At 31.3% G+C, this 27,847-nt stretch overlaps 1 protein-coding gene across 2 annotated transcripts; it reads left to right on the top strand.

The window, feature by feature from the left end:
* Positions 1-237: 237 nt before the first annotated feature.
* LOC130449432 (cytadherence high molecular weight protein 2) lies at positions 238-27,847 on the top strand. 2 transcript variants are annotated; one of them, XM_056787240.1, is made up of 32 exons: positions 238-428; positions 493-666; positions 750-1,289; positions 1,341-1,565; positions 2,142-2,327; positions 2,385-2,572; positions 4,175-4,370; positions 4,507-4,665; positions 6,022-6,135; positions 6,488-6,604; positions 6,661-6,899; positions 6,949-7,259; positions 7,312-7,526; positions 8,263-8,455; positions 10,562-10,731; positions 10,789-10,956; positions 13,784-13,834; positions 15,459-15,672; positions 15,763-15,932; positions 18,558-18,671; positions 18,725-18,889; positions 18,945-20,191; positions 20,449-20,841; positions 20,948-21,179; positions 22,580-22,858; positions 23,560-23,808; positions 23,857-24,177; positions 24,230-24,526; positions 26,117-26,295; positions 26,361-26,610; positions 27,022-27,146; positions 27,421-27,847. In XM_056787240.1, exons 1-32 carry the CDS (start codon positions 396-398, stop codon positions 27,545-27,547), a joined length of 7,641 nt encoding a protein of 2,546 aa, XP_056643218.1. In that variant the 5' UTR covers positions 238-395; the 3' UTR covers positions 27,548-27,847. The 2 variants fall into 2 exon arrangements, with proteins under 2 accessions (XP_056643218.1, XP_056643219.1); XM_056787241.1 differs by lacking the exon at positions 13,784-13,834 and having other exon boundaries at positions 300-428.

Below are 27,847 nucleotides of genomic sequence, written 5' to 3'. Positions count from 1 at the left end.
TTGTAAAATGGAGGGACGTATATATAAAACTAATGCAGCCAACATAAAAAACAATAAAGTATCTAACTTTAATATAATTTGGAATTATTTTTCTCAATAAATTGAAATATAGATATATAATAATATAGATATATAACTATTTAATTGAATTTTTAATCAATTTATTTAAATTTGTTTATTGAAACAAACTACTTCTAACAACGCAGTGTCACCAACATAAATAGAAACCATAATTCTGTTACCGTCATGCGCATAAATAAATCAACAATATTTTGATTTTAATTTATACTGTTTGTATTAAGTTATCGTATGATTTAAAATGTGTTAATAGTATTGCAAAAAATTTTATATATAAATTAACCGTATAATTACATCGTGATTTTTATTTAGTAATAATGGAGGATACAAGTAACGAAACGCCGCTTGAAGTAAGTATAAATTTAGATCAACAAAGATATATTAACGTACTATAAATATATATTTTTTCTTTAGATACCTCCCCCGAAGAATACTAAATCAGAAACTGATTCTGTTTCATTGTCTTTAAGTCTTCCTATGGGTGAAGACCGAAATTCTAAATCTGAAGAAATTTCCGAACATATTTTATCTCCAAATAGTGATAGTCTCGAAAACGATCGTTCGTTTCAAGAAATAGTAGTTCCAAACGTAAGTAAACGATTTATTAAATAAGTAATTTTTTTAAATAAATTATGCTCGTATTATTACGTTTTATTTATTTTTATTATCAGCCCTATCAAGATATTTACGTGAATGAAATTTTTAAAGAAGACATATCAAAAGACAAACAATCTAGTGTCTTAGATACAAGTCTTCAAAGTGAAACGAGTGTCATAAGTTTGCATTTTTTGGAAAAAATCGAGGATGAGTATGTGAGAAATGTTTTAGAAGACATTCTCCAAACTAAATCCGAATTAGACGCTACTGCGAGCTCTAAAGACGAAAGTTTTAACATGTTTCAAAACTTGGACTTGAACGACAAAAGTCTTACCAATAGACTCAGTCTTAATAATTCAAGTTTTGATGATAAAAGTTTTAATAATGTTAGACATAGTTTAGACGAAAAAAATCTTGATGTAACAAATTTTGGACTCGATCTGGTATCTAATGACGTTGAATTGAATAAAGAACTTAAAGATATGGAAGAAATCATTATGATAAAAGATAATACTTTAGAAATAGACTCAATGAAAGAGACAAGTAATACTAATACCATGAGTACTTTATCTACAACGGAATATAAGCAGTTACAAGAAGAATGGCAAGGAAAGGTAAAATTTTCATTGTTTCCGATAGAAAATTGTGTAATTTCCAATTTTCAGCTGCTAGAATTCAATAGCGAAGTAGCGTATAAAAACGATTTGATAGAACAGTTGACTAAATCGTTGAGTCAATCTTTGAAAGAAAGAACGGCTCTGTTAATACAAATTGACGATTCCAAGAATGAAATAACGGATTTACATGAGAAATTGGCAAAGGCATGTCTTGTTATTGAAAATTTAGAAAAATCGGCGGTAAAAGAAAAGGGGAAGCTCGAAATTAGTGAGGTAAGTTAAAAAGTTTTAATATACATAGGATAACGTTTAAAACTTGAAAATTATTCAAAAATAAAGTGAATTTTCATAATTTCAAGGTAGGTGGAAATGTTGAAAGCTCGATTTTCTTTAAAAAATTATTTTTCCTCAACTCAAAATGTAAAATAGTGAAAAATTTGAAAAAGAACAAAAGGCTAATGAATTTGTAACTAACTGAACAAGAAGATACAAACTCATCAATTGGAAAGGAATTTTTGAATGTGCATATGTTTCTTGTAATAATGTAACAAGTTTAAAGCCTCCTATTTTTTGTAATAATTTAACAAGTTTAAAGCCTTCTATTCCTAATACTGTGGGGCCTACCAATGTCTTGATTTTTTTAACTTACATTAAACCTTTAAAAATTTCCCTCCAATTATTCTGAAGTAAATGAATTTTTGAATAGATAAAGTAGGGAGAATCGAATGGACAAAAGTAGAAATCCACCATGGGAAATGGGGAAGAATCATGAAAAATATTGAAACTTGGGGTTAAAAAAGCATATCATGTAATTTAAATGGTCTCAAATTGTTTTTTTTTGTATTTCAGATTGAAGGTACGTTACCTGATAGTGTCAACAAATATTTTGAACAGGAGTATCTAGTGCTACAAGCAAACCTCGATAGTATACAACAAAAGAACTTGGAACATTTGAATTTCAAATTTAACGAAATTTTGGAAGAAACCGTTTCAAAAACAATGAAAATTCATGAACAAGAAATAAAACAGTTTAAAGTGAGATTTTCATTTCGCTTAATAGTGACTATTAAATTATTCTGTTTGTATTTTCAGGACGAAGTAGCAAAGGAAAAGGAAGAATTAGAATGTGAGATATCTCGATTAAGATTACTGTTGGCAGAATTTCAGAATGGTACTTCACAAATGATGGACTTGAAAAATGAACTTGAATTAAAACATTCTCAAGAAATGGAGGAATTGAGGACATATTTCGAGAGAAAATGTGCTGATATGGAGAAAAAGTTAGTATTAAAATGAATCTAATCATGCTAGTGCTTCAGATAGTGATAGTGAACGTGAAATTAAGAAAGTGCTAGTGATTTTACATCTCCTTAAAACGATCTGGAATGTTCGAAAAGTAATAGTTCAATAGAACTACAAATAAATCTCGAGTTACCTAGCAAAAATGAGTTATACCAGGCTCATATCAGTAGTAGAATTGAATTTAAGACGAAATACTATGCCATATGTAAAAAAAAATTAGAAATCGAAATAGATTTCGTTTAGACACAGCGTAGGTGCTCAAAGATGGATTGATGAAAAAACCTGTCAACTCTTCAATATTTCCACGACGGATATGGATAAAAATGGTTACAAAACTGCATGTCTGATACTAAAACCCAAGGAAGTCATCAATTATAATTTTAGAATGGCTGCAGTCTACATAAATGATAAATGCTTGGTTTTATTTTCACTAATACGGGGTTAATCCAAGTGATACAAAAATATTTTTATATTTGCCCAACATGGCTCTGTATATATGCAAAGGTTGCACACATATCATGGAAAGTTACCACCATGTTAGAGGGGAAGAGTTGTATCTGGAGGGGCATATTATTTATAATGTCAGGGCTGTACAACTAGCACGTTTCCTTAGACAAATCGTGTCAAACCAGGATTTTTTAAAATGTGTTCATCTCTGAATCATCAAATGATAAACGGAAATGTGATAAACGCTTGGTGGCTTCCTATACTTCCAAAACTGTGTCGAAAGGAAGATAAACAAATATCCAAATAATAAAAAAAAAAAATAGTTCCATGTTGAACTGTTTTAATTATATGCGAAGTTTAGTGTCATGGATTAAAAGTGGAAAGCTTAAAAATTAAAATTCAGGTTGTTTATATGGGTAAATAGGGGTTGTTGCCCAATTTTTCAACTATAATTCTAATTATTTTCATTAGTTATTAATTTTGATTAATTAATGGTTTATTTTTTCACCTTAAATATTTAATATAGAGACGCAGTTAATAAATAAAGCAGCAAAAAACAAATTTCAGTTATATTTATGTTGCCATGGGATCTTCTCAGAAAGAATTCTATCTAATTCTATAGGATAGCTGTTAGTTATTTATTTTAATTAATTGATGGCTAATTCTTGAATAGTTAGTGAAAATACATATTTAATAAAAAATAACAATAATTTTATCTATAGATATATAGATAGTTATTAGTTACTACTTTTAACTAACTAATGGATTGGGCTTCGACTTAAATAGTTAGTAAAAAAGGCGTAGTTAGTAAACAAAGTAATTTTTCGGACTTTCTCAGCAAGAATTCTAATGATTTCAACTAAATATGTATTAGTTAGTATTTTAATTAACTAATGACCTATTTTTCACCTTAAATAGTTAGAAAAAAGTTAATTAGTTAATTAGCAAAGCATTAAAAACCATATTTTCATGATGCCATGGGGTTTATTGGTACCTTTACAGCAACAATTCTAATTATTTCAATAGAATGGTTCTCCCTATATATTTTTCCACCCCAAATAATTAATTAGAAGACTTATTTAGTAAATCAAATTGTTGTTATGATAACTAACACTTCGGATTATTTCGAACAGTTACTCAGAAGAAATATTCAGCCAACAAAGTAAGAAAATGTCAAGTTCAAGTTGTTCCGATGATGAATTAAATTCAGATCTACCTTTATCTCATGCTCCTGGTCCCGAAGGTGACGTGCATCACGATTTCCAATCAAATATCAGTAAAAAGGACGTCATCAATTTACAAAACGAATTGAGCAGCATCATCAATAAGGTGAGTGGTAAAATAAATACCGAAGGGTATATCCAGCCCTTCGGTATTCATTTTAGGGCTGGATATAAATGGTTGTATCTTGTTTTCGATTTATTCATGAATAATCTAATGTCATTTTATGTGTTTTTTCTTGTAGATTAATAAATGCGATTTGGATGCCATGACTGATGACGATTTTGCAAACTTGCGGGCTGAAATCGGAAGGTCGAATTTGCCTTGTTTGCTCAAATGTTACAGATTCCGAAGGGAAAGTGATACAAATGCAGATAATGTAAATAAATTGGATGATATTGATGTGAGTGGAATATATTTTTTAAATAACCATTGGTACATATTGTTTAAAAACTTTTACGGTCATTAAAGGAACCCGGAGGAACATTAGACTCTTATTCAATTAGATTTTTTTTTTAATTTGCCTTAATTTCCAAGCTTGCCTCAATTTTGTAACGTTCTGTCGAAAATTTTTGATCCCAGTGTTTTTATTTACAAATTTTGTACATTAATTGCCTTTTTATCTACCTTATGATCACGTGATTTAGTTTAAAGTGACTATTTGTTTGCCCGGAATTAAAAAGATTATATTTCATTAGGATTTTTTATGGAAAATTTGCAAATTTACTCAAATTTCTATGTCTGTCTCATTTTTGACCGTTCTATGATCACTTGTTTTGGTTTAAAGTCACTTTTTGATTGTCTGGAATTGAAAAAATCACTGTTTGATAAGGTTTTTCAATTTTTTCAGTCAAGATTTGATCCCAGCGTTTCGATTTACAAATTTTGGACACCAATTGCTGTTTTATCTACCATAAACTCATTTGATTTGGTTTAAAAAACTTTTTGTTTGCTTAGAATTCAAATAAGACCTTTTTCAATAAGATTTTTCTAAATATTTGGAAAATCATGTTAAAAATATTCAAAAATTACATAACATGACTCTATTTGATAACATTTTTCAATTTATTTAAAAAATAATCAAAGAAAATTTGAAAATTTTCTTTAATTTCTATGCCTACCTCATTTTTGGAGCCTTCTGTTAAAAAAATTTGATCCCAGCATTTTTATTTATAAATTTTTGACTTTAGTTGCTGTTTTATCCACCTTATAATTACTAGAATTGATTTAATGTGTCCAGGAACCCAAAAAATGACTCTGTTCAATAAGATTCTTCTACTCATCCAAAAAATAATCTCAAAAGCATAAAAATTCTCCTATATTTCCATATCTATTCCATTTTTGGATTTTTTTATGTCGAAAGTATTCAATCTCTACATAATTATTTATGAACTTCCTATCAATTACTGTTTAATGAATGATATAATTACCAGATTAGGTTCCTAGAGACCTAGATTCAAAAGTACCTAAAACCATTTTCATCCCTCATTTACAAATTTCGAACTTCAAATGAAGATACAGATAGCAGCACTAGTCTATAGATATGTCTCTAAACATACACAAAACTGTGCTCAATTATTTTGTACTTTCATCATCGGTAGGTCATTTGTAACTATCAATCAGTTTTATGGTGTATAGAAATTTGCTTGCCTCACACTGTATATTATATTCAAACTACGATATTTTTTATTCCTGATATTATTGAGAAAATTTATTTTCAACTCTATTTATCATGAGATTAAATAAAAAATTTCTGTAGGCACAATGTGAAGGGAAGATAACAGAAAATTACGATGAAGGTGTAGAAAACTTGAGGCAACTAGAATATACTGAAAAGAACAATATCAGTGTCAGTTCAGCTGTACAGGAAGTGGTAATTTTTCTTTAAAATATGAGTTTAGTTAAGAGATATTTCATTATTAAAAATTAGTTCAAATGTCCCATTCGAAGTATATACAAAACGATTAGTTTAAAATTGGTAATTGTCATAATAAAAATGTTTTCTTCTCTTTAAAGTATGAATTCAGTTAAGAGATATTGAATTATCAAAAAGTAGTTCAAATGTCCCATTCAAAGTATATATAAAAACGATTAGTTTAAAATTGGTAATTGTTATAATAAAAACTTTTTTTTCGTTGAAGTATGAATTATTAAGAAGTAGGTCAAATGTCCCATGTTCATAACACAGTTTGATTATCTAAAATGTTACGTTTTGTGATTAACAGGGCAGTTCTGGAGAATTTGAAATAAAAGATGTGATCCAGAGCTACGAAAGGAGGCTACAGGAACAAGTCACGTTAGCCAAGATAGATATAATATCAGCTCTAGAAACCCAAATTCAGGTACTAGTTTTCCATGTACGTTTCTATTTCTTCTTTTATTTGATTATTTCTTGTAGCGTCTTGCTGCGAGCGAAATCGATGATGAAGAATGGCCAACGGAATTGCTCAAATTACGAAATAGATTCAAGGAAAAGTACGAAATTGAAATAGAAGATTTGAAACGTCGACATCACTTAGAAATCGAAAAATTGCGACAGGAAAATTTGAAAGTTATTCTGGAAAGTACTAGAAGACGTAGTTCTAAAGAAGGAGAAAGTATAGATAAAGGTGTATTTGAACTACTTTCGAAAGAGAGGTAAACGATATAATTTATCATATTCATTGTACTAATAATTTTTTTTAAGGGATAATTTGAAACGTCAAGTATCCTCATTGAGGAATCTCCTTGGAGAATTATTAAAATATTTCACTCAATGTGAAGATGAGCTGAACAACACTTTGGTAGATGAGCTGTTGAAACAGGGTTTCGATAAAAATTTATCTCAAATCGAAGATGAGCTCAATTTTACCCAATCGAGTCCGACTAGCTCTTCCAAAACTAGTGATAGCACTTTGAACGTTACCAGGGTTCATCTGACTCCTAATTTCACCGATTTGATAAATATAATCGAAAACAGTTCGACTGAAGAAGGTGATTCCAAAGATATTTCCATTGGTAAGTGTCTTGCAACAATATTGAATTTTTTTTTCTATTAATTTCGTTGCAGGGTTGAAAAACGAATTGAGTGTTTGCTTGGAGAAGTTGAAACACGAAGCTAATGCTATACTGGCTTTAACCAGCCATATATCCAAACAACCGGTGAACGAAAACATTGAAGATAGAGGTGTTGATTTGGATGAGCAAATTGCAGCTCTAACCAGAAAATTGATATCCGAAACACAGTTGAAAGAGGAATTTAAATCGGAGCTGGAAGAGAATCAGGTATATTTGATCTTTTCTTTGTTCAGGTGTAAAATTACCGCAACTTTGTAGCCTTTACTCGTAGAAATCTTTCCAGATAGCTACAAAATTTAGTCCTACATTGTAGCCCTTACCATCTACCACTTTGTAGTCATTACCATCTACCACTTTGTAGCCATTATTTGTAGAAATATCTCCATTCAGGTATGGAATTTTTTCCTACATTGTAGCCTTTACTATTTGCGATATTTTGTAGCTTTCACTCTTAGAAGTCCTGTCAGAAACGCATAAAATAAAGTCCTACATTGTAGCCTTTTCTATTTACCATATTGTAGCCATTATCTATAGAAATTTCTCCACCCAGGCATGGAATTTATTGTATATACATGGTAGCTTTTACTCAGACAAAATTCTTTATTGGAGTTTTGCTAAATTATGTAGCTTTTACTCGTAGAAGTCTTCTCTGATATGCATAGAATTTAGTCCTGTTGGATTATTTTGTAGCCATTACTTATAGAAGTCTCTCCACTTAGTCCTGCGTTGTAACCTTTACTCAGACCACTCTTTTTATCAAAGTATGAAATTCAACCCTACATTAAGCGCCATCTTTGTAGCTTTTACTCATATATACTGACATATTCTTATATAAAGAAGTTAACCTTATTTTTACTGCCATTTTGTAACCTTTACTTTAACAGGTCTCATGTTAAATTTTGATAGCCAATTGGTTACATATGTTCAAATTAATAATTTTTAGAAATATGTTGAAACTTTGGAGAAGGAACGTGAAAGATTAGAAGCGGAAATAGAAACTGTCGTTGCTAAAGAAAATATGCTCGAAGTGGATTTGATTAACGCTAAAAATAAAATTGCACAATTGTTAGAAAACGGCCGTAAGGAAATTGTGTCTGAGGGATATGGAGAAGCCGGTTTTCCAATGCGCAGTTTAGGTGAGGAACATCTTATATTTCTCTGAAATAGAGTTGAACTTGAGAAAATGGCATATTGGTGGAAATTCCAAAATTTTTAACTATACTATGGTAGTAGTTCAAATGTACCAAACTAATACTATGTGTTTAAAAATTTATTTATTTTTATTTTAAAATAACAATTTATCGATCAATTAAAAGCCGGTCCTGTCTATTTAGAATGTCCAGTTTTTTTATCTCCAAACAAAATATTTATTTTCGTATTGAATTTCACATTATTATTTATTCATTAAATTGTTTATTTATCGTTATTAAACAACGCTAATTACTCATTATCCTTTTAAATGTTTTAATTTCAAAATCTTGGTTAGTTTTCGAAGTTTGTTGTGAAACATGAAAGGTGGGTTTTTCTTGAAAAGTTGAAAAAAAATACCTAAAATTGAAAAAATAATGGATACATGTGACTAATACGATGTGTTTGAATGTAAAATATCATAAAATACACTTTTTAAGGACTTAAATCACTCAGGATAATGTACCAAACTCTGGATAACATAGAAAAACTCATAATGATCTGTGAAAACGACATTGGAATTGACAAAAGGGAAAAAGTATAGAAATATCCACTGAACTCGTGGTGACAAGGTCTTGGACACTTCGTTTAGTGTTAGAGGGGTTACAAAAGTTGAAAAGAAAATGGGAAAAAGAAGCTGTAAAGTTTGGATTAACTCTATATTCGTTATTTGAACTAATATAGTAAAAATATGGTAATTGGATAGGTACAATGAGAAATGGGACATTTAAAAAATGGTAGAAAGTGAAACGATACAACTTCGAAAGTATCTAAGGAACATGAAGCATAAAATCCCTATTAGAATAGTGAAGGATAAGAAATATGGTGATGATGAATCAATAAACGTCTCAAGAAAAGCAAATTGAACGATACTAAGCAACCAGTGCTCCTAAAACATGGGTATTAGGTCAAATGGGGAAATTAGGGATAGAAATGTTTGAGAAAATAGACAATATAGTCATTACAAGGATCGAAGACAAGAATATAAAACTACTGGTGTCTTATAGAAAGTAGGAGAGGTTTGCATAAAGAAAAAACCAAAAATGGTGCCTCGTAAAAAATAGAAGACGTTTGCAGAAAAAAAATATATCAAAAACGGTGCCTTATAGAAAGTAAAAGACGTTTGCAAAAAGAAAACATATCAAAAACGGTGCCTTGTAGAAAGTAGGAGACGTTTGCAAAAAGAAAATGTACCAAAAACGGTACCTTATAGAAAGTAGGAGACGTTTTCAGGAAGAAAACATCAAAAATAATGCCTTATAGAATATGGGAGACGTTTGTAGAAAGAAAATACCAAAAATGGTACCTTATTAAAAACAGGAAACGTTTGCAGGAAAAAAATACCAAAAATGGTGCCTTATAGAAAGTAGGACTCGTTTGCAGAAAGAAAATACCAAAAAAGATCCTTATAAAAATACGAGACGTTTGCAGAAAGAAAATATAGCAAAAGTAGTGTCTAGTAGAAACTAGGAAACGTGTGCAGAAAGAAAATATACCAAAAACAGTACCTTGTAGAAAGTAAGAGACGTTTGCACAAAGAAAATACCAATAATAGTACCTTATAGAAAAATCGAGACGTTTGCAGAAAAAAAATACTAAAACGGAGGCTTATAGAGAGTAGGAGACGTTTGCAGAAAGAAAATATACCAAAATTGGCGCTATATATAAAGTAGGAAACGTTTGTAGAAAGAAAATACCAAAAATGGTGCTTTGTAGAAAGTTTGAAATTGTCAATGGAAGCGAAGCGAAGGCAAGAAATAGAAAGAAGTAGAAAAGGGATTAAAACTAGTAAAATAAAGTAGTAGGTCTTTTGAACGAAGATCAACTTTTCTATAATTCCATAAAAATTATTATTTGTAAAGTCACTACAGTATGTATTCTAAAAATTTACAAAATATATTATACAGGGTTCATTATAAAAGTATCAGCATCTATATATACAGTAAAAACTTGAATAATTAATAACCCTGGTATGTACTATAAAAATTTAGTTAATACTTGATACGGGGTTTGTTCTAAAACAACATTCACGTATTATAGATGATTCATTTTAGGTGATACTGTGAGTATGTTGGCGGAATTGCAAGAGAAAGCCAGGAACGTGTTAGCTCAGACGCGAACAGGTGCTGATCCCAATCTGTTACATCTGATCGAGGAATTGTGTCAAGTTGTGGAGAAGATCAAAGAGGAATCGAAAAGGGATAGATGCGATCTCATCCAGCAGGTGAAAATTTTTTACTTTCCGAATAATGAATGTCTTCTATATCAATTTTATTTTCAGATAAACGCCGCCGATAAAAAATATAGGACGACTCAGAAATTTTTAGAAGAACAAGCCGCGGAAAGGGAGCTAGAAAGGGACGAGGCCCAGAAGAAAATCGACGCTCTCTATAATCAACTCAGAGAAAGGGATAAGGAGAAAATTAATTCGGTGATGGTAGCTTCCGAGGTAAATACAGGAAGCATGGTTTTCGAATAATGCTTATCATCAGTTTTAATTTTTTTTTTCTTGAAATTGTGAGGAAAATTTTGAATACAATTTGATTTAAAATTAGATTGGAAAGCTGTGAAAAATTGGGAGACAATCTGTGTTTTATTAATTTATGTTAATAACCGATGAAAAAGAAGAAGATTGGGGTTATAGAGTTTACCAGCTAGTAGTAAGTCCTGCCAATCTGTTTTGAATACAGCGTGGGATAAAATGACTACCAAAAGACTTGGAAAACGATTTTCTTTCAATTGAAAGTCGATTTTCATTGAAATATTAGTTAGAAAGATGAAGATTGAAGTTGTGGAGGCGATAGAAATGAAGAAGATGTGTTTTTAGAACTTTACCAGCTACTAGTAAGTCCTGAAAATCTGTTTTGATTACAGTGTGAGATAAAATTACTACCAAAAGACTTGGAAAACGATTTTCTTTCAATCGAAAGTCGATTTTCATTGAAATACTAGTTAGAAAGAAGAAGATTGAGTTTGTGGAGGCGATAGAAACGAAGAAGATGTGTTTTTAGAACTTTACCAGCTACTAGTAAGTCCTGAAAATCTGTTTTGAATACAGTGTGTGATAAAATTACTACCAAAAGACTTGGAAAACGATTTTATTTCAATCGAAAGTCGATTTTCATTGAAATACTAGTTAGAAAGAAGAAGATTGAGTTTGTGGAGGTGATAGAAACGAAGAAGATGTGTTTTTAGAACTTTACCAGCTACTAGTAAGTCCTGAAAATCTGTTTTGAATACAGTGTGAGATAAAATTACTACCAAAAGACTTGGAAAACGATTTTCTTTCAATCGAAAGTCGATTTTCATTGAAATACTAGTTAGAAAGAAGAATATTGAGTTTGTGGAGGCGATAGAAACGAAGAAGATGTGTTTTTAGAACTTTACCAGCTACTAGTAAGTCCTGAAAATCTGTTTTGAATACAGTGTGAGATAAAATTACTACCAAAAGACTTGGAAAACGATTTTCTTTCAATCGAAAGTCGATTTTCATTGAAATACTAGTTAGAAAGAAGAAGATTGAGTTTGTGGAGGCGATAGAAATGAAGAAGATGTGTTTTTAGTACTTTACCAGCTACTAGTAAGTCCTGAAAATCTGTTTTGAATACAGCGTGGGATAAAATGACTACCAAAAGACTTGGAAAACGATTTTCATTCAATTGAAAGTCGATTTTCATTGAAATACTAGTTAGAAAGAAGAAGATTGAGGTTGTGGAGACGATAGAAACGAAGAAGATGTGTTTTTAGAACTTTACCAGCTACTAGTAAGTCCTGAAAATCTGTTTTGAATACAGTGTGAGATAAAATTACTACCAAAAGACTTGGGAAACGATTTTCTTTCAATTGAAAGTCGATTTTCATTGAAATACTAGTTAGAAAGAAGAAGATTGAGGTTGTGGAGGCGATAGAAACGAAGAAGATGTGTTTTTAGAACTTTACCAGCTACTAGTAAGTCCTGAAAATCTGTTTTGATTACAGTGTGAGATAAAATGACTACCAAAAGACTTGGAAAACGATTTTCTTTCAATCGAAAGTCGATTTTCATTGAAATACTAGTTAGAAAGAAGAAGATTGAGGTTGTGGAGGCGATAGAAACGAAGAAGATGTGTTTTTAGAACTTTACCAGCTACTAGTAAGTCCTGAAAATCTGTTTTGAATACAGTGTGAGATAAAATTACTACCAAAAGACTTGGAAAACGATTTTCATTCAATTGAAAGTCGATTTTCATTGAAATACTAGTTAGAAAGAAGAAGATTGAGGTTGTGGAGGCGATAGAAACGAAGAAGATGTGTTTTTAGAACTTTACCAGCTACTAGTAAGTCCTGAAAATCTGTTTTGATTACAGTGTGAGATAAAATTACTACCAAAAGACTTGGAAAACGATTTTCTTTCAATCGAAAGTCGATTTTCATTGAAATACTAGTTAGAAAGAAGAAGATTGAGTTTGTGGAGGTGATAGAAACGAAGAAGATGTGTTTTTAGAACTTTACCAGCTACTAGTAAGTCCTGAAAATCTGTTTTGAATACAGTGTGGGGTAAAATTACTATGGAAAGCTATGAAGAACTGGAAAACAATCTGTCTTCGATAGGGAGTTGATTTTCATAAAAAAATTGGTTAAAAAGAAGAAGATTGGGATTGTAGAGATAATAGAAACAAAGATTATTTCCTTTTAGGACTGTAGCAGGTACTTGTTAGTCCTGAAAATCAGTTTTAAACACAATTTGAGAGAAAATTAATACAAAAAGCTGTATAAAAAAAAATGGAAAATCAACTATGTTCGATTCTAGAAGGATTATTTTATAAAAACAGGTTAGAATAAAGAAGATTAAGGATTAAGGGCTGAAAGAAAAGATGATTATGTTCTCCTAAAACTTCACCAGTGATTTTGTTAAATTTTGAAATCAATACAGCCCTGATTAGACATCCAATGACTATAGTTATTCTATCAAATTGGAATAAGTGGATAATCAACGATTTATTATTAGTTGGAGTGGAAAAAGTGCGTTATTAGACCGTAATTAAAATTCCAACCCTCCCATTAGTGCTTAGCTCTCGCTGCATGCTATCGGGATTTAATTTTTTCCATTTCTTTTTTGGTATTCCCGAAATTAGTGCCATTGCGCATTTTTTGTAGATCAAATTTGTTTATAAAACATTATTCCATGTAAATTATACACAATCTCATATTTTATGTAATTTTTTTAAGCTTTCCACTCACTTGCACCGTAAAGAATTTTTTTCACCGCACGGTATTTTTTTTTGGATGCTTTGCAGGTTAATGGCGCTTACTGTAGATGTAGAGACAATAGTCGTGCCTTTGTACAGGTAATTCTACTAATTTTTTTTACATAGCTTCCCTCATCACTAATAGTCACCCATAATACTGTAGAAATAGAAAAAATCAACAATAATAAGCTTGAAAATATGAAATATCCTCAAAATTTTGTAAATTTGAAAGCTCGATTCAATTTATTAATAATATGTTTTACGTGGGGTGTGATAAAAGTAAAGAGACTGTCAACATTGTGTCTACGGTTTGTGTTTGAACTGGCGATTTAAAAAAAATTGAAACAGCTTGAAAACGTTGGAAGCTTCAGCTTTTTGTGAGATTAGACCTAATTTTGATAATAAGAATTTGCATCTTTCCTCAAATATTGAGCTAAATACTGAACATTTTTACTAAAATCGCGTTCAAAATAATAAAAACGATATAAGAAACGTGTATTTTCATCTTTTTGAGAAGAAATTGGAACATCTAAAAGATCAGTTGGAAACCTTCACAGTGCCACTCTGTTAAATTTTTGAAATAAATAAATGCTTTGATATAGGAAAAATTACTTTTATCACACACCTCGTATGTCTTCCACTAAACAATGCCATAATCAGACAGTTTTTATTGTCACGTTGCTAGTATTAAATATTCGTGGTACATTTGAACTACCAGAGGCGAATATATCTCTTGTTGTTACTATTTAAAAAAAACTGGTTGTTTTTGTGGGAGGTATACTTGAACTACCAGAGGCGAGTTTATCTATTTGAATAGAAAAAATAGTTGTGTTTATGGGAGGTACATTTGGAATACCAGAGGCGAATATATCTCTTGTTGTTACTATTTAAAAAAAACTGGTTGTGTTTGTGGGAAGTACATTTGAACTACCAGAGGCGAGTTTATCTCTTGTTGTCACTATTTGAATAGGAAAACTAGTTGTGTTTATGGGAGGTACATTTGAACTACCAGAGGCGAGTTTATCCAGACTTTTCTGAAAGTTATCCTTGTTAATTGTATAATAATTTTTTTTTCTTTCCTCAAATTGTTTTAATGTAATATTAATTTCGATATATTAATAAGGAACATTTAGAGCTGTTTTTTTGCGACCCAAACGCCTCTACTAACACGTCCAGTCTACGTTTATAAATAGAATTTCAAATTTTAAGAGGGAAGCGAGTATTTATATTTATCTAGAAGTTATTTATACATTTTCCATGTTAGAGTGTTTTCTGGCAGTTGTCTATGATGGATTAGCATTTTATGTGTGAATTTTAACGATTTTCACAAAAATTTCAAACAAAAAGTAACTAAATCTAGTTTTTTTTAGTCTAATTTAGAATTATTAATATGTGTAATCATAATGTGATTGTGTATAGTGTGACTATAGTATAATTTTTTTAAAAGCTATCAGAAATTAATTCTATTAGTTAAAAGTGACATAAAGGGGTTTCTAATAAATCATTTTGATCAAAAACCCCAATTATTATTCCCCCCTCCCCCAACATCTCCATCCCTAGGGGGAAATATGATTTGTAATAGATGGTATGGCCCATTTTTTTGTACACCACGGTATTTCTCATTTTTTGACACATAACATCAAAAACTTTCGTTATTCAAACTTCAAAGTAAATTTAGTAACAAAATTTAAAATAATTGATGATTTTTTTGTATTATTTCCAGATTGAACTACTAGAACAACAATTACAAGAAAAGTCCTCCGAACTAGAGGCCTCTTCGATGAGAATCAAAGATGTAGAAACGGAACGTAACGAAGCCGTAGAAAAAATAAAAGTTCTACGCGACATTATCCGGGATTTGGAATTGCAAACCGAATCGAAATCCGCGGAAATCGAAGATTATTTGCGGGCCATTAACAAACTTCAAAATATCATCGGCAAGTATTTTTGAATTTATAATTTCATTTTGATAAATCAATTTACGAAGGCAGTTGATGTCAATGAAGGTTATTTGAAATTTGTTGTAGCTCAACAAGAAGCCTTGGAAGGTAGCGAACAAAGAGGAGATTTAAAAGATGCTTCGGGTATCGAGGAATTATACAGGCACATAGAGAAATTGGAAAATGAGTTACAAATATTGAGATTGCAGACTGAACTCGGTGGTAACGAGGGTACAGCTAAACAGATTCGTACCCAGGTGAATATATAAGATTTTTTTCTTCAACTTCCAATTTTTACTTATCTAAATTGTAAGCTTGAGTCTTCTTTTCTATACTTAACTCCTTTTTGTTCCTTTTCGAAGGATTCCGATGTTGCAGAAATGAAATTTTTTTTCTTCCAGTTACTTTTGTAATTTTTCAATTTTCACTCTTCCTTTGTTTGCAGTATCTTTGGTTTCGAAGGAAGTTTTCAAATCTTTTATTACTTATTTGTAAATTTTCTAATTCGGTGTCTTTGAAATGGGGAATTTCTTCTTTGTATGGCTGAATTAGGTCCAATTACAGAAAATAATTCGACATTCAAGAAAGTTTCATCAGAACTACCACATGGCTTAGGACAACCCCCGCATCAATCCCGTTATTTATTTTAAATTTCCTAGATTGTTGAATAAAGAGGTAGAGGCACATAGAGGAATGGAGAAAGAAGAAGACAGATGGAGAGAGACTTAAGGGAATATAATAGAGGACTGGAGTAGAATAGGGAGACATGTAGCATAACATAGAAGAACAAAGAAGGAAGGAAAAGGATGTAAAAGGAATGGAGAGAGGTGTTTAAGGATCTAGAAGGACAATGAGAAGTGTAGAATGTTGATAAGAGATGTTAAGGGAATGGAGAAAGGTGTAGAGGCGTTTAAAAGAATGGAGAGATATATAAAAAGACAATGAGGAATGGAGAAGGATGGAAAAAGATGTAAAAAATATGGGGAGGGGTGTTGAAGGATCTAGAAGGACAATGAGAAGGGTAGAATGATGAAAAGAGATGTTAAGGGAATGGAGAAAGGTGTAGAGGCGTTGAAAAGAATGGAGGGATATATAGAAAGACAATGAGGAATAGAGAAAGGTGGAAAAAGATGTAAAAGGAATGGGGAGATGTATAGAGGCATATGGAGGGACAATAAGGAATGTAGAAGGATGAAAAGAGATGTTAAGGGAATGGAGAAAGGTGTAGAGGCGTTGAAAAGAATGGAGGGATATATAGAAAGACAATGAGGAATGGAGAAGGATGGAAAAAGATGTAAAAAATATGAGAAGAGGTGTTGAAGGATCTAGAAGGACAATGAGAAGGGTAGAATGATGAAAAGAGATGTTAAGGGAATGGAGAAAGGTGTAGAGGCGTTTAAAAGAATGGAGAGATATATAGAAAGACAATGAGGAATAGAGAAAGGTGGAAAAAGATGTAAAAGGAATGGGGAGATGTATAGAGGCATATGGAGGGACAATAAGGAATGTAGAAGGATGAAAAGAGATGTTAAGGGAATGGAGAAAGGTGTAGAGGCGTTGAAAAGAATGGAGGGATATAAAGAAAGACAATGAGGAATGGAGAAGGATGGAAAAAGATGTAAAAAATATGGGGAGAGGTGTTGAAGGATCTAGAAGGACAATGAGAAGGGTAGAATGATGAAAAGAGATGTTAAGGGAATGGAGAAAGGTGTAGAGGCGTTTAAAAGAATGGAGAGATATATAGAAAGACAATGAGGAATAGAGAAAGGTGGAAAAAGATGTAAAAGGAATGGGGAGATGTATAGAGGCATATCGAGGGACAATAAGGAATGTAGATGGATGAAAAGAGATGTTAAGGGAATGGAGAAAGGTGTAGAGGCGTTGAAAAGAATGGAGGGATATATAGAAAGACAATGAGGAATAGAGAAAGGTGGAAAAAGATGTAAAAGGAATGGGGAGATGTATAGAGGCATATGGAGGGACAATAAGGAATGTAGAAGGATGAAAAGAGATGTTAAGGGAATGGAGAAAGGTGTAGAGGCGTTGAAAAGAATGGAGGGATATAAAGAAAGACAATGAGGAATGGAGAAGGATGGAAAAAGATGTAAAAAATATGGGGAGAGGTGTTGAAGGATCTAGAAGGACAATGAGAAGGGTAGAATGATGAAAAGAGATGTTAAGGGAATGGAGAAAGGTGTAGAGGCGTTTAAAAGAATGGAGAGATATATAGAAAGACAATGAGGAATAAAGGTGGAAAAAGATGTAAAAGGAATGGGGAGATGTATAGAGGCATATCGAGGGACAATAAGGAATGTAGATGGATGAAAAGAGATGTTAAGGGAATGGAGAAAGGTGTAGAGGCGTTGAAAAGAATGGAGGGATATATAGAAAGACAATGAGGAATGGAGAAAGGTGGAAAAAGATGTAAAAGAATGGGGTGATGTATAGAGGCATATGGAGGGACAATAAGGAATGTAGAAGGATGAAAAGAGATGTTAAGGGAATGGAGAAAGGTGTAGAGGCGTTTAGAAGAATGGAGACATATATAGAAAGACAATGAGTGATGGAGAAGGATGGAAAAAGATGTAAAAGGAATGGAGAAATGTATAGAGACATTTAAATGAGTAGAGAGATGTATAGATGCATATTAAAGGACATGAAGGAGTAAAGGTGGACGGAAAGAGATATAAAGGGAATAAAAAGTAAAGTGGTGTAGGTGAACGTAGAGGGATGAAGAAATGTGTATAAGTATATAGAAAAACGGTTAGGGGTAGTGAGGGATGAAAATAGAGGTATAGAGAGATGGGGAGATGATATTACTGTTTGATAAAGGATTAGTTATTATTATATATTAGTTTTGTGAGTATTTGACTTATTTTTAGCTTTACGAAATTGAAATTCAAGTTGATAAAAAAACCAAAGAATTAGAGACGCTCCATTCTACGGCGAGTACCAATTGCAGTTCACCTTCGGAAGATTTGTCTGCTAGAGAAATAGTAAGTGATAAAATTAAGAGAAATAATTCATTTTTCATCGTTTCCTTTTTTAGGTGTTACCGAAAAGCCCAAAGAAAATGGAAGATTGTGAAGTACCCCTACAACAACTTGCTAGATTAAGGGAAAAATTGATTAGGCATTCTAGAGCCGAAGATGCGGCCATGAAACGAATTAGAGACTTAGAAATGCAAGTTTTTGGATTAAAACAAGAATTAGAGGTGGGAATATATTGTTTTAAGCATATTACAATCGAGTAAACGTTATTTTTTGTAGGAAACTGCAAGCGAAAGGGAATATTTGAAAAAACAAATTCAGGAGCAATTAGTTCTCATATCAGATTTCCAGATTAGATTGGATGAACAAAGAATCAGAGCTGATAATATCGAAAAACAGACCAACACTTCTTTGGAATTGAAAATCTACGATATGCAAAACGAAATAACTTCTTTAAGGGAAAAATTGCAACAAAAAGAAAAATATATCAACAACCAGGTTGTATTATTGAAGGAAACCCAAGATAGAGTGAGGAATTTGGAAAATGAAGTCAGTTGTACCAAAGACGATGATTTGATAGTGGAAATGCAAAAAGAAATCGATAAACTTCGTTCTGATAATGCTCAAATGAAAAAGAAAATCCAAAACGACTCCCAGATGGTGCCTAATTTAGTGGAAAACATAATTTCAGATAAAAATAACGACATGGAGAGATTAAGACTGAAATTAGATGATACGGAAAAATTATTAGAAGCATACACTTCGTTGAATTTGGATAAAAAAGATTTAAAAACTTTAGCCGAAATCAAAAACAACGGAACTAATTTGGAAGAACTTATCAGTATAATTGATTTGAGTCATGGCGATCAAGTGAGAAAAATGGAAAGTAAAAACAACAGCGAGTCCTTGATGACGACTAATTTATTTTTAAAACGAAGAAAATCTGATGAAACTTTAATGGATGCTGAAATATCATCTATAATTGGACCTAATACAGCAACTTCAGTACAAGCAAGAAATTCTACCGAAATATCTCATAGGAGAGTCCATTTTGAAGACACCGAAATAGAAAATTTAAAAAAAGAAATAAAAGATTTGAAAACTTCTCTGGAAACCAAAGATACTGCAATCAAAGAATACGAAGACAAATTGAAACTACTCAACAATTTAGAAACTAAAATAGAAAAATTACAAACGTCACTCGAGGAAACCGAAAAAACTCTAGCGGCAGCATCAGAAACCTTCGAAAAGGAACAAAAAGAACTCAAAGATAGAGAAAAAGACTTGGGCATACAATTAGCTCAAAAAAAATTAGAACTCGAAGAAAAAGAAAAGGAATTAAACGTATTAGAACAAGATTCTAAAAGAAAAGATGAAATGTGTAAAAATTTAACCAGAGAAAAAAATATTTTGGAAAAAGAATTGACAAAGTTGAAACACGAAAATTTCCTTAACGTTGACGAAGCTATTAAAATAAAAAACAGTGAAATAAACGATTTGAAGCAACAATTAAGTAGCAAATACAAGTAAGTTTTTCATTGAATCACCCTGTATATCAGTTAACATTCCTTGGAGTTTTATGAACCTCTAAATTCAAATTCTTCTCTATTTTTTACGAAATTCGAGACAATCTAATGCTAGGGTTAGTTTTTATCAATTTTCCTCCCCTATTTTGTTTCTGTAAATTATTTTCCTCCCCTAGTTTAATTTTTGTACATTACTTGTTATAAATGTTCAAAATAATGTTAGTAATTTTCAAAAAAACTTGTTTTTGTTCTCACAGGTGTGAAACTGAAAAATTAATGAAAGAATTGTGTGAAAAGAGTGAAGAAACTGAACGTTTACTGAACGAAATAGATCAAATAACGATGGATTTGGGGGAATCCCAATCTACTAACAACATTTTGAAAAATAATCTGGAAGATTATTCGAACGAAATAAGGAAATTGAATAAGGAATTGGAAAATAAGAATTTACAAATTGAATCGTTGACTACGGAATTGAATACGGCGAAAGAAAAATTGAATAAGAGGAAAAAAATAATTAGGGATTTGGAAGATACGGTATCTTCTCAAAAGTCGTCGTTGCAATCGCTTTATGAAGATCAAGAGCAACAAAAATCTTCTCTGATGGATAAGGAAAGCACCATTGATGTTTTAAAGGAAGATGCGGAAAGGTGAATGCAAGTTTCATACTTTAGTAGATAATCTGTATTGTTGTTCCACCCTGTAGTTGAAAATATATTCTATAATGCCTTTCGATTAAGTATATTTTGCTTTTAGGTACCAAAGAGATATAGCTATATTAGAATCTGATATAGAGGTGTTGAAAAATGGGGATTGCTCTAAATTGAAACAAGATTTACAACAAAAAGAAGACAAAATCAATGAATTGATCAAAGAAAAAACGCATCTGTTGGAATTGCTTAACGAAAAGGAGAAAATTATCAACCAGATGGCCGAAGATAGTCATCAGTTACACCTCAATCTGGTTACGATAAAAAGTAAAATTAAGGTACATTTTTTTTATTTTCTTGGATTCATTCAAAAATTTCAATTATATAATGGTAGTAGTTCAAATGTACCACAACAAAATAACACTAATTTTCTTTTCTACAGTGGTTAATTCATATTTAGTGTCAGTTTATGTAAATTTTAGTGAGGTAAACATTTTTTTCAATTATGTTTGGTTTTCTGTAGTTTTAAATTTATATTTAGTGATAGCTTATGTATACTTTATAAAAAAAACTTTGTAAATTTTATTTTCAATTATTTATCAAGTATAATTAAACTTGACAACGTAGCATAGCCTTAAAGTAATTTGATGGTTAGTATAACACCAATTGGTGGCTTAGTAAAACTATTAACTTTATAAAGGTAGTAGTTCTAATGTACCAGGCTGAAAAACATTCAACTAATTCTCCAGAGTGTGGAGTTTGATTTAGACTTTATTAATAAAAAATTAACTTTCAATTGTAAATGGACAATACTTGAATTTGGCAACACAGCATACCGTTAAATTTATCTCTCTGTAATTGGTATAACTTTCAATTTGAGTGGTGGCAGTTTTTCCTGAAAATAACACCAAAAGTTTTAAAAAATTCTATTATATAATTATAGTAGTTCAAATAAAAAAATGAAATTCTCCATAGTTACTAATTTTGAATTATTAATGACAGTAGTTCTAATGTATCAAAAATAAAATATCACCACACAAAATTTATCAAGAAAATTTGTCTTGGACTATTAATTTTCATGTTTTCTGAAATAGATATGAATTCGATACCTGCATATTGTTAAATTTATCTTTATCAGTAGTTGGTATAACTTTCAATTTGAGTGGGGGCAGTTTTTAGTGAAAAAAAAAACGCCAAAAATTATAAATATAATAATAATAAAAATATAAAAAATATTAGTGCAGTAGTAGGGTTCACTATAAAGTATGGCCAACTAAAAATATTAGTTCCAATGCACTAAAATAAGGAATGGCAGTAGATTTAATGTACTAAAACATGAAATGACACTTCGATATGCAAGGTTATGTTGTTTATTCTCTATAAAATGTTAAATTTATATTTTTCACTAATAAAAATTTGGAAAAACAAAATTTTTGAAAATTATGAGACATACTGTGTGCTAACCTTATGGTAACTGAAACTTAAATGGGCCCCAAACAAGAATTTTATAATGGAATTTTGGAGGTTATCTTAAAATCTATTTATAGATTATGAAATAATCAGGTATTATTGAGAGTAATTAATTAACCTTTAACTGAGTACGTTGTAAATAGATTCATTTACATTGAAATCTATTTTTTTTAAATAAAAATTTGTATAAGTATCTGAATGATAAAAATTATATTCTTTATCTATTTCACTCACTTTTTGAGTTAAAATACATCGATTTTATCGCTAGGAACCCGGAAATATCGTAGATATGGGTAACAAACTACGAGAAGAACAACGAAAAACCGCTGAATTGGTACAAGAAATCCACAATTTGAAAATACAACTCTTGCAATGCAAAAACAACGACATGACTTCTTCAGTAGACGAAATCGCCGATCAACTCAAACGAGAATTAGACAATTCGATAAAAATTGATTCTAACATTATGACAGCCGTTAGTGATCAAAGCCTCAACTCCATTTCGGAAATTCACGACGTTGAAGCCTGCAGAAAATCTCTATCTAAGGTACATTATATTTCCACTCCCACTTTTTCTATGAGATTTTTTTTTATATAAAAATGTATATTAAAGTTAGTTTTGATTCTCTATGTGATAACATCCTTTTTAAATATCACCAACATTGACAAATCACTAAATTTGAACTATTACGAATTTAAATTTGAAGCAATTTATTAGATCCTTGTAGTACCCCTAACGTAAACTAGTTTCTATGAGCTTTAGATCAAATTATTGAGAAAAGGGGTTATTTCTATACAATTTTCCTTAAATTCATTCATATAATCTGTTATTCGAACTCCTCTTAGAAAGTTTAGAATGTGGAATGGCTTTAGCAGCTAGAGATCTTCGTCTTCTATTTCATACCATCTTCGGGTGTCCATTGAGGCGAGAGGGCCCCAATAGGACTCCTATTAGTATTCGTAGGTTAGGCTGATACATTCAGTAGAGTCTACCTGTCTCAGCCCTTGTAGGTTGCCAATGCTTTTTATATTGTTCCGTAGCTAATTCCACAAAAGGGTGCAGGTCCTATGAAGAATTTGTCTGCTTCTACTTTAGCTGTGTGTCCCCACTGCAGGTTAACTTTATTTTTCTTGCCTAGCTGTTTCATCTGTGATTCATCCTGAGGCATGTCTCATTTTTGAAGAACGGTTTTACCTTGGTGTAAAATTAAAATTGTAAAATTAAACTAATTTAAAAAATTATTTCAGGAAAAGACAAATAAAAAGCAACTTCTTCAGCACGTTCATAAACTCCAAGCCAAAATTACAGAACTACAGAACGAATTAGAAAAAGAAAGAGCCGCTTTATTACAGACAAGAACAGAGGACGCTCTGTGTATACAAAAGCTGAGAATTCAATTGGACGTGGTGCTGGATAACGTGGAAACTTTGAAAAAAATTGTTGCAGAAAAGGAGAACGAAAACTCTGAATTGGAAAAGGAAATAGATTCTTTAAAGGTAATTAGATCCATAATTTAATTTTCAATTTGTAATATTCTGTTTTAGAGAAAGAACATTAGCTCAGCTTCGAAATCTGAATCTACCGAATATAAAAAACTTCCAACTGTTGAAACTGTAGCACTTAATAAACTCCGAATGGAATACGAAACTCTCCAAGGGGAGAAAAATAAACTAACCAACGATTTAGCTACAATGAAACAAACGGTTATCGAATTAGAGAATACTTGCAGTGGCACCAAAGATTTATTAACATTAGAAGTACAAAGAAAGAAAAATTTGGAAGATAAAGTTCAATTTTTACAAAAGAGGGAAAAGGAATTTAAGGAAAGTTTGATGAAGAAGAGTCTCGAAATGGAAAGAGTAGTGGTAATATCTAATTATAAATTTTTGTTTATCAGATAAAAATCTCATTTTTCAGGATGAATTATCTCAAGAAAAAGCGGATTTGATAAAACAAAAATTGGAGCTACTGCAGAGATTGAAATCACAAAATCCATTCGATTATCGCCCTCCACCTCTTTCGGGCACAATACCTGATGAACTATTGCACAAAATCAAGGAACTCAACGCCGCTCTACTTGATAATAGAAAACTGATGGATTTAATAACAAGAATTTCTAATGAAAAGAAACAAATAGAGAACGAATTGGAAATATTGAAATGTACAAGCAAAAATAATAACTCACAGCTTCCTACCAATGATTTAATAGCAAGGGTAAGTCCTTATAGGATCTTAAAATTATAGCTCGACATGAAAATGAATGTTGGATCTGGATATCGGATTGCTTATAGAAAAAATAAGGATGACAATGTGCTAGGAAGGAAATTTTTTGGTCATATTATGAGACATCCATAAACCTACTGACTAATTTAGAAACAAAGGGGGAAACATAACATATCTTCAAGATAAAGAAGATTAGGTGTGGCAGAAACTGGCGAGTAGAAATTCGGTGGGAAAGCTACCAAGAATCCTCTAAAAGCACATATCTAACCACCTTGAAGTCAGCACAGATACTATAGTTCATTAACTGGAAAATGAGCTGTCAAAAAAAGGCATTATCAATATCTCTAATCAATTAAAATAGTTCTAACGTACCAAAACACGCAACTACAGTAAAAATAATCTACCATAATACACAAATACAATAGTTCTAATGTACCAAAATATGCTACAGCAGTAGTTTCTTCTCCTGTTTGATGTAATACGTTACCACAGTAGTCCTAATGTACCAAAAAGATGCAATTACTGTAGCTCTAATGTATCAAAATGTGCAGTAATACTAATCTATTATAATGTGTCATTCGTTTCATTTGAAAGGTGACATGATAAACCTTAAGATAACTTTTCTCTAAGAGGCCTTCATATATCCACTCGAAGAAAATAGTTCTAATGTACCCAAAATACGCACCCCACACCATTATTTTTTCCTTTTATTTGATATAAAACTTAATCACAGTAGTTCTAATATACCAAACTACGCTAAAGCATTAGTTTCTCCTATTCGACATAATATGTAATCATAGTACGTACCAAACTATGTAAAAGCATTAGTTTTCTCTCTTGTTTGACATAATACTTAATTACGGTAGTTCTAATATAGCAAACTATGCTAGATTATTAGTTTTTTTCCTGTTCGACATAGTATGTAATCGCAGTAGTTTTAATGTACCAAACTTTGTTGAAACATTTTTCTCCTGTTCGAAATAATACAGAATCACAGTAGTTCTAATATACCAAACTATGTTAAAGCATCAGTTTTTCTTTTTTTTTCGACATAATACGTAATTACAGTAGTTCTAATATACCAAAACTTACTACAGTAGTAGTTTTATCACCTGTTTGATTTAATACGTAATCAGAGTAGTCCTAATGAACCAAAATATGCTACAGCATTAGTTTTTTCTACTGTTTTACGTAACCACTCATTACAGTAGTTCTAACGTACCAAACTATGTTGAAACATCAGTTTTTTTCTCCTGTGTCAACTTCCTCAAGTGTCATTTGCATATTTGAAAGGAATATTTGCTATACCTTATGGTTCAGTGCAAGTAGATGAAGGATTGTTAAAAATTTACTTAATACTAGCCTAACTGTGAACATTTTGCGTTTACATCATTCTAGAAGAGGTAATCAAACATAATTTGATATATAGAAGCCTCTCTATCGAATCTCCGTTTTTTTTTTTGTGTGTCAAACCGAATATAGTTATTTTTGCAGTATTCTCGTCCCAGTTATAATTGGTAATGACAACAAGTTAATCGTTAAAAACTAAATTAAACTGATATTTTTGATTTTTGTTTCCAGGCAGATTATCTGTTTGCCAAAACTTTAAAATTGGAAAGTACAAAAAAAGCGTTGATCTTCCAAAAAAGGTATCTAATGCAATGCATACTTACCCATAACAATCCCATAGAAACTCTACCTGATCCGGCGACTCAACGAAACAAGTTCAGGTTGAATTCTAACCGGACACACCGTTTTAGGTAAGATACATCCAATTAAAAACGATTGAAATTTTTCAAACACATCAGATTGATTATATTTTTAGGGCAGCAGTATTCGTAGTTGTGTCAGTAATTCGTATGAAGTATTTAGTTCGAAGATGGCATAGCGGCGTTAGGATAGCAGAAAAAATTAATGCTCGTCATTACAAACCGCGTAAAAGAACCGAGATTAACACTCAACCGGCTCAATTTCAAGTGGGACAACCTGTTTCGAATCAATTCTTCTTCAACGTTCCTACCAATACGAATACAACGAGAAATTTGAATCCATTTGTTATTCAAGAAGAGGCTAAGGTAACCACAGTAGGACCAATACACTATAATATAGAATCACTGTAGTTCTAATGTACCGCAATGGCTGTATCTCTAATGTATTGATATGTAGTAGTTCTAATGTACCATAATATATACTATGACACCACATACATATTAACGTGTCTGCTTATCAATTTCTACAGTATCAAACTTTTGTTCTATCATTTATGATATTTTAAAACAAAATAGTTCTAATGTACCCAAATATACAACTACGGGATTGATGCACTATATATAGAGTCACAGTACTACTAATGTACCAAAAAATGCATTGGTAGCTCTAATAAATGAAATATGCAGTGTTTCTAATGTATGCAACTAGCACTAATATATTGAAATATGTAGTAGTTCTAATATACCAAAATGTGTCATTTTTCTTATGGATTGTAGGATGAATCGAATAGATTGGAAGAAGTTAGAGAATTGAATAGAAATGAAGAATTATTGGAGAGATCTGTACCGTGGTCTGGAACGACACCACCGTCCAAGGAAAAGCGAAGTAAAATTTTTATAGGGTGAGCCAATTATAATTTTGTTCTCTTTATTTAAAATTGACATTGGAGAGAAAAAAAATCCCGTTTAAGAATGTTTATTTGAGCATTTTGGGGATAATCCTGAAGGATTAGTAGGAATAGTTTGTGATGATTTGGAATATTTTGAAAAAAATATAGGAGACTGTAGAAGTGAGAGAATTGACAGTCGGATGACATAAGATTACGCAGCGAGAGTGTCTTGGGAGTATTATCGATCTAATGATAAATTTGTGACGTGGATTTTTTTTGGTTTCAGCTCAAATAGTTTGAATAAACAAGACATGGATCCACTGAAAGCTCCTCAACTTCTGGCACAGTTCGTTGAGCGTTTTGATCAAATACAGGAAAAATTAGATGTAGTACTGGATACGAATTCCTCCTAATTTTTGGAATTGAATTTTGTACATACGCATAAATTTTCTAAAATTGATTTCACATTAAGGCCTTAAAATTGATCAAGCATCTTAGTCATTTTATACAAGTATTATTTTATAGAATAGTTGTCGATTTAGTTCTTTTTTATAAAAAAAAGAGTATCGTTGTTAGTTTTTTTTAATAAATGTTTGGTGTGCCTTTAGAGTAAAAAAACTGCCCCGTAAAATGTAAAAAGTTAATTTTTTTTCGTGTTACGTTTTATAATATCTTTTGTATATTTTTTAAAATAAACTTGGAGCACTCGTTGA

Source organism: Diorhabda sublineata, chromosome 10, assembly GCF_026230105.1.
Source record: "Diorhabda sublineata isolate icDioSubl1.1 chromosome 10, icDioSubl1.1, whole genome shotgun sequence".
Taxonomy (NCBI): Eukaryota; Metazoa; Arthropoda; class Insecta; order Coleoptera; family Chrysomelidae; genus Diorhabda; species Diorhabda sublineata.
This window is presented reverse-complemented; position numbering and strand designations above follow the sequence as displayed.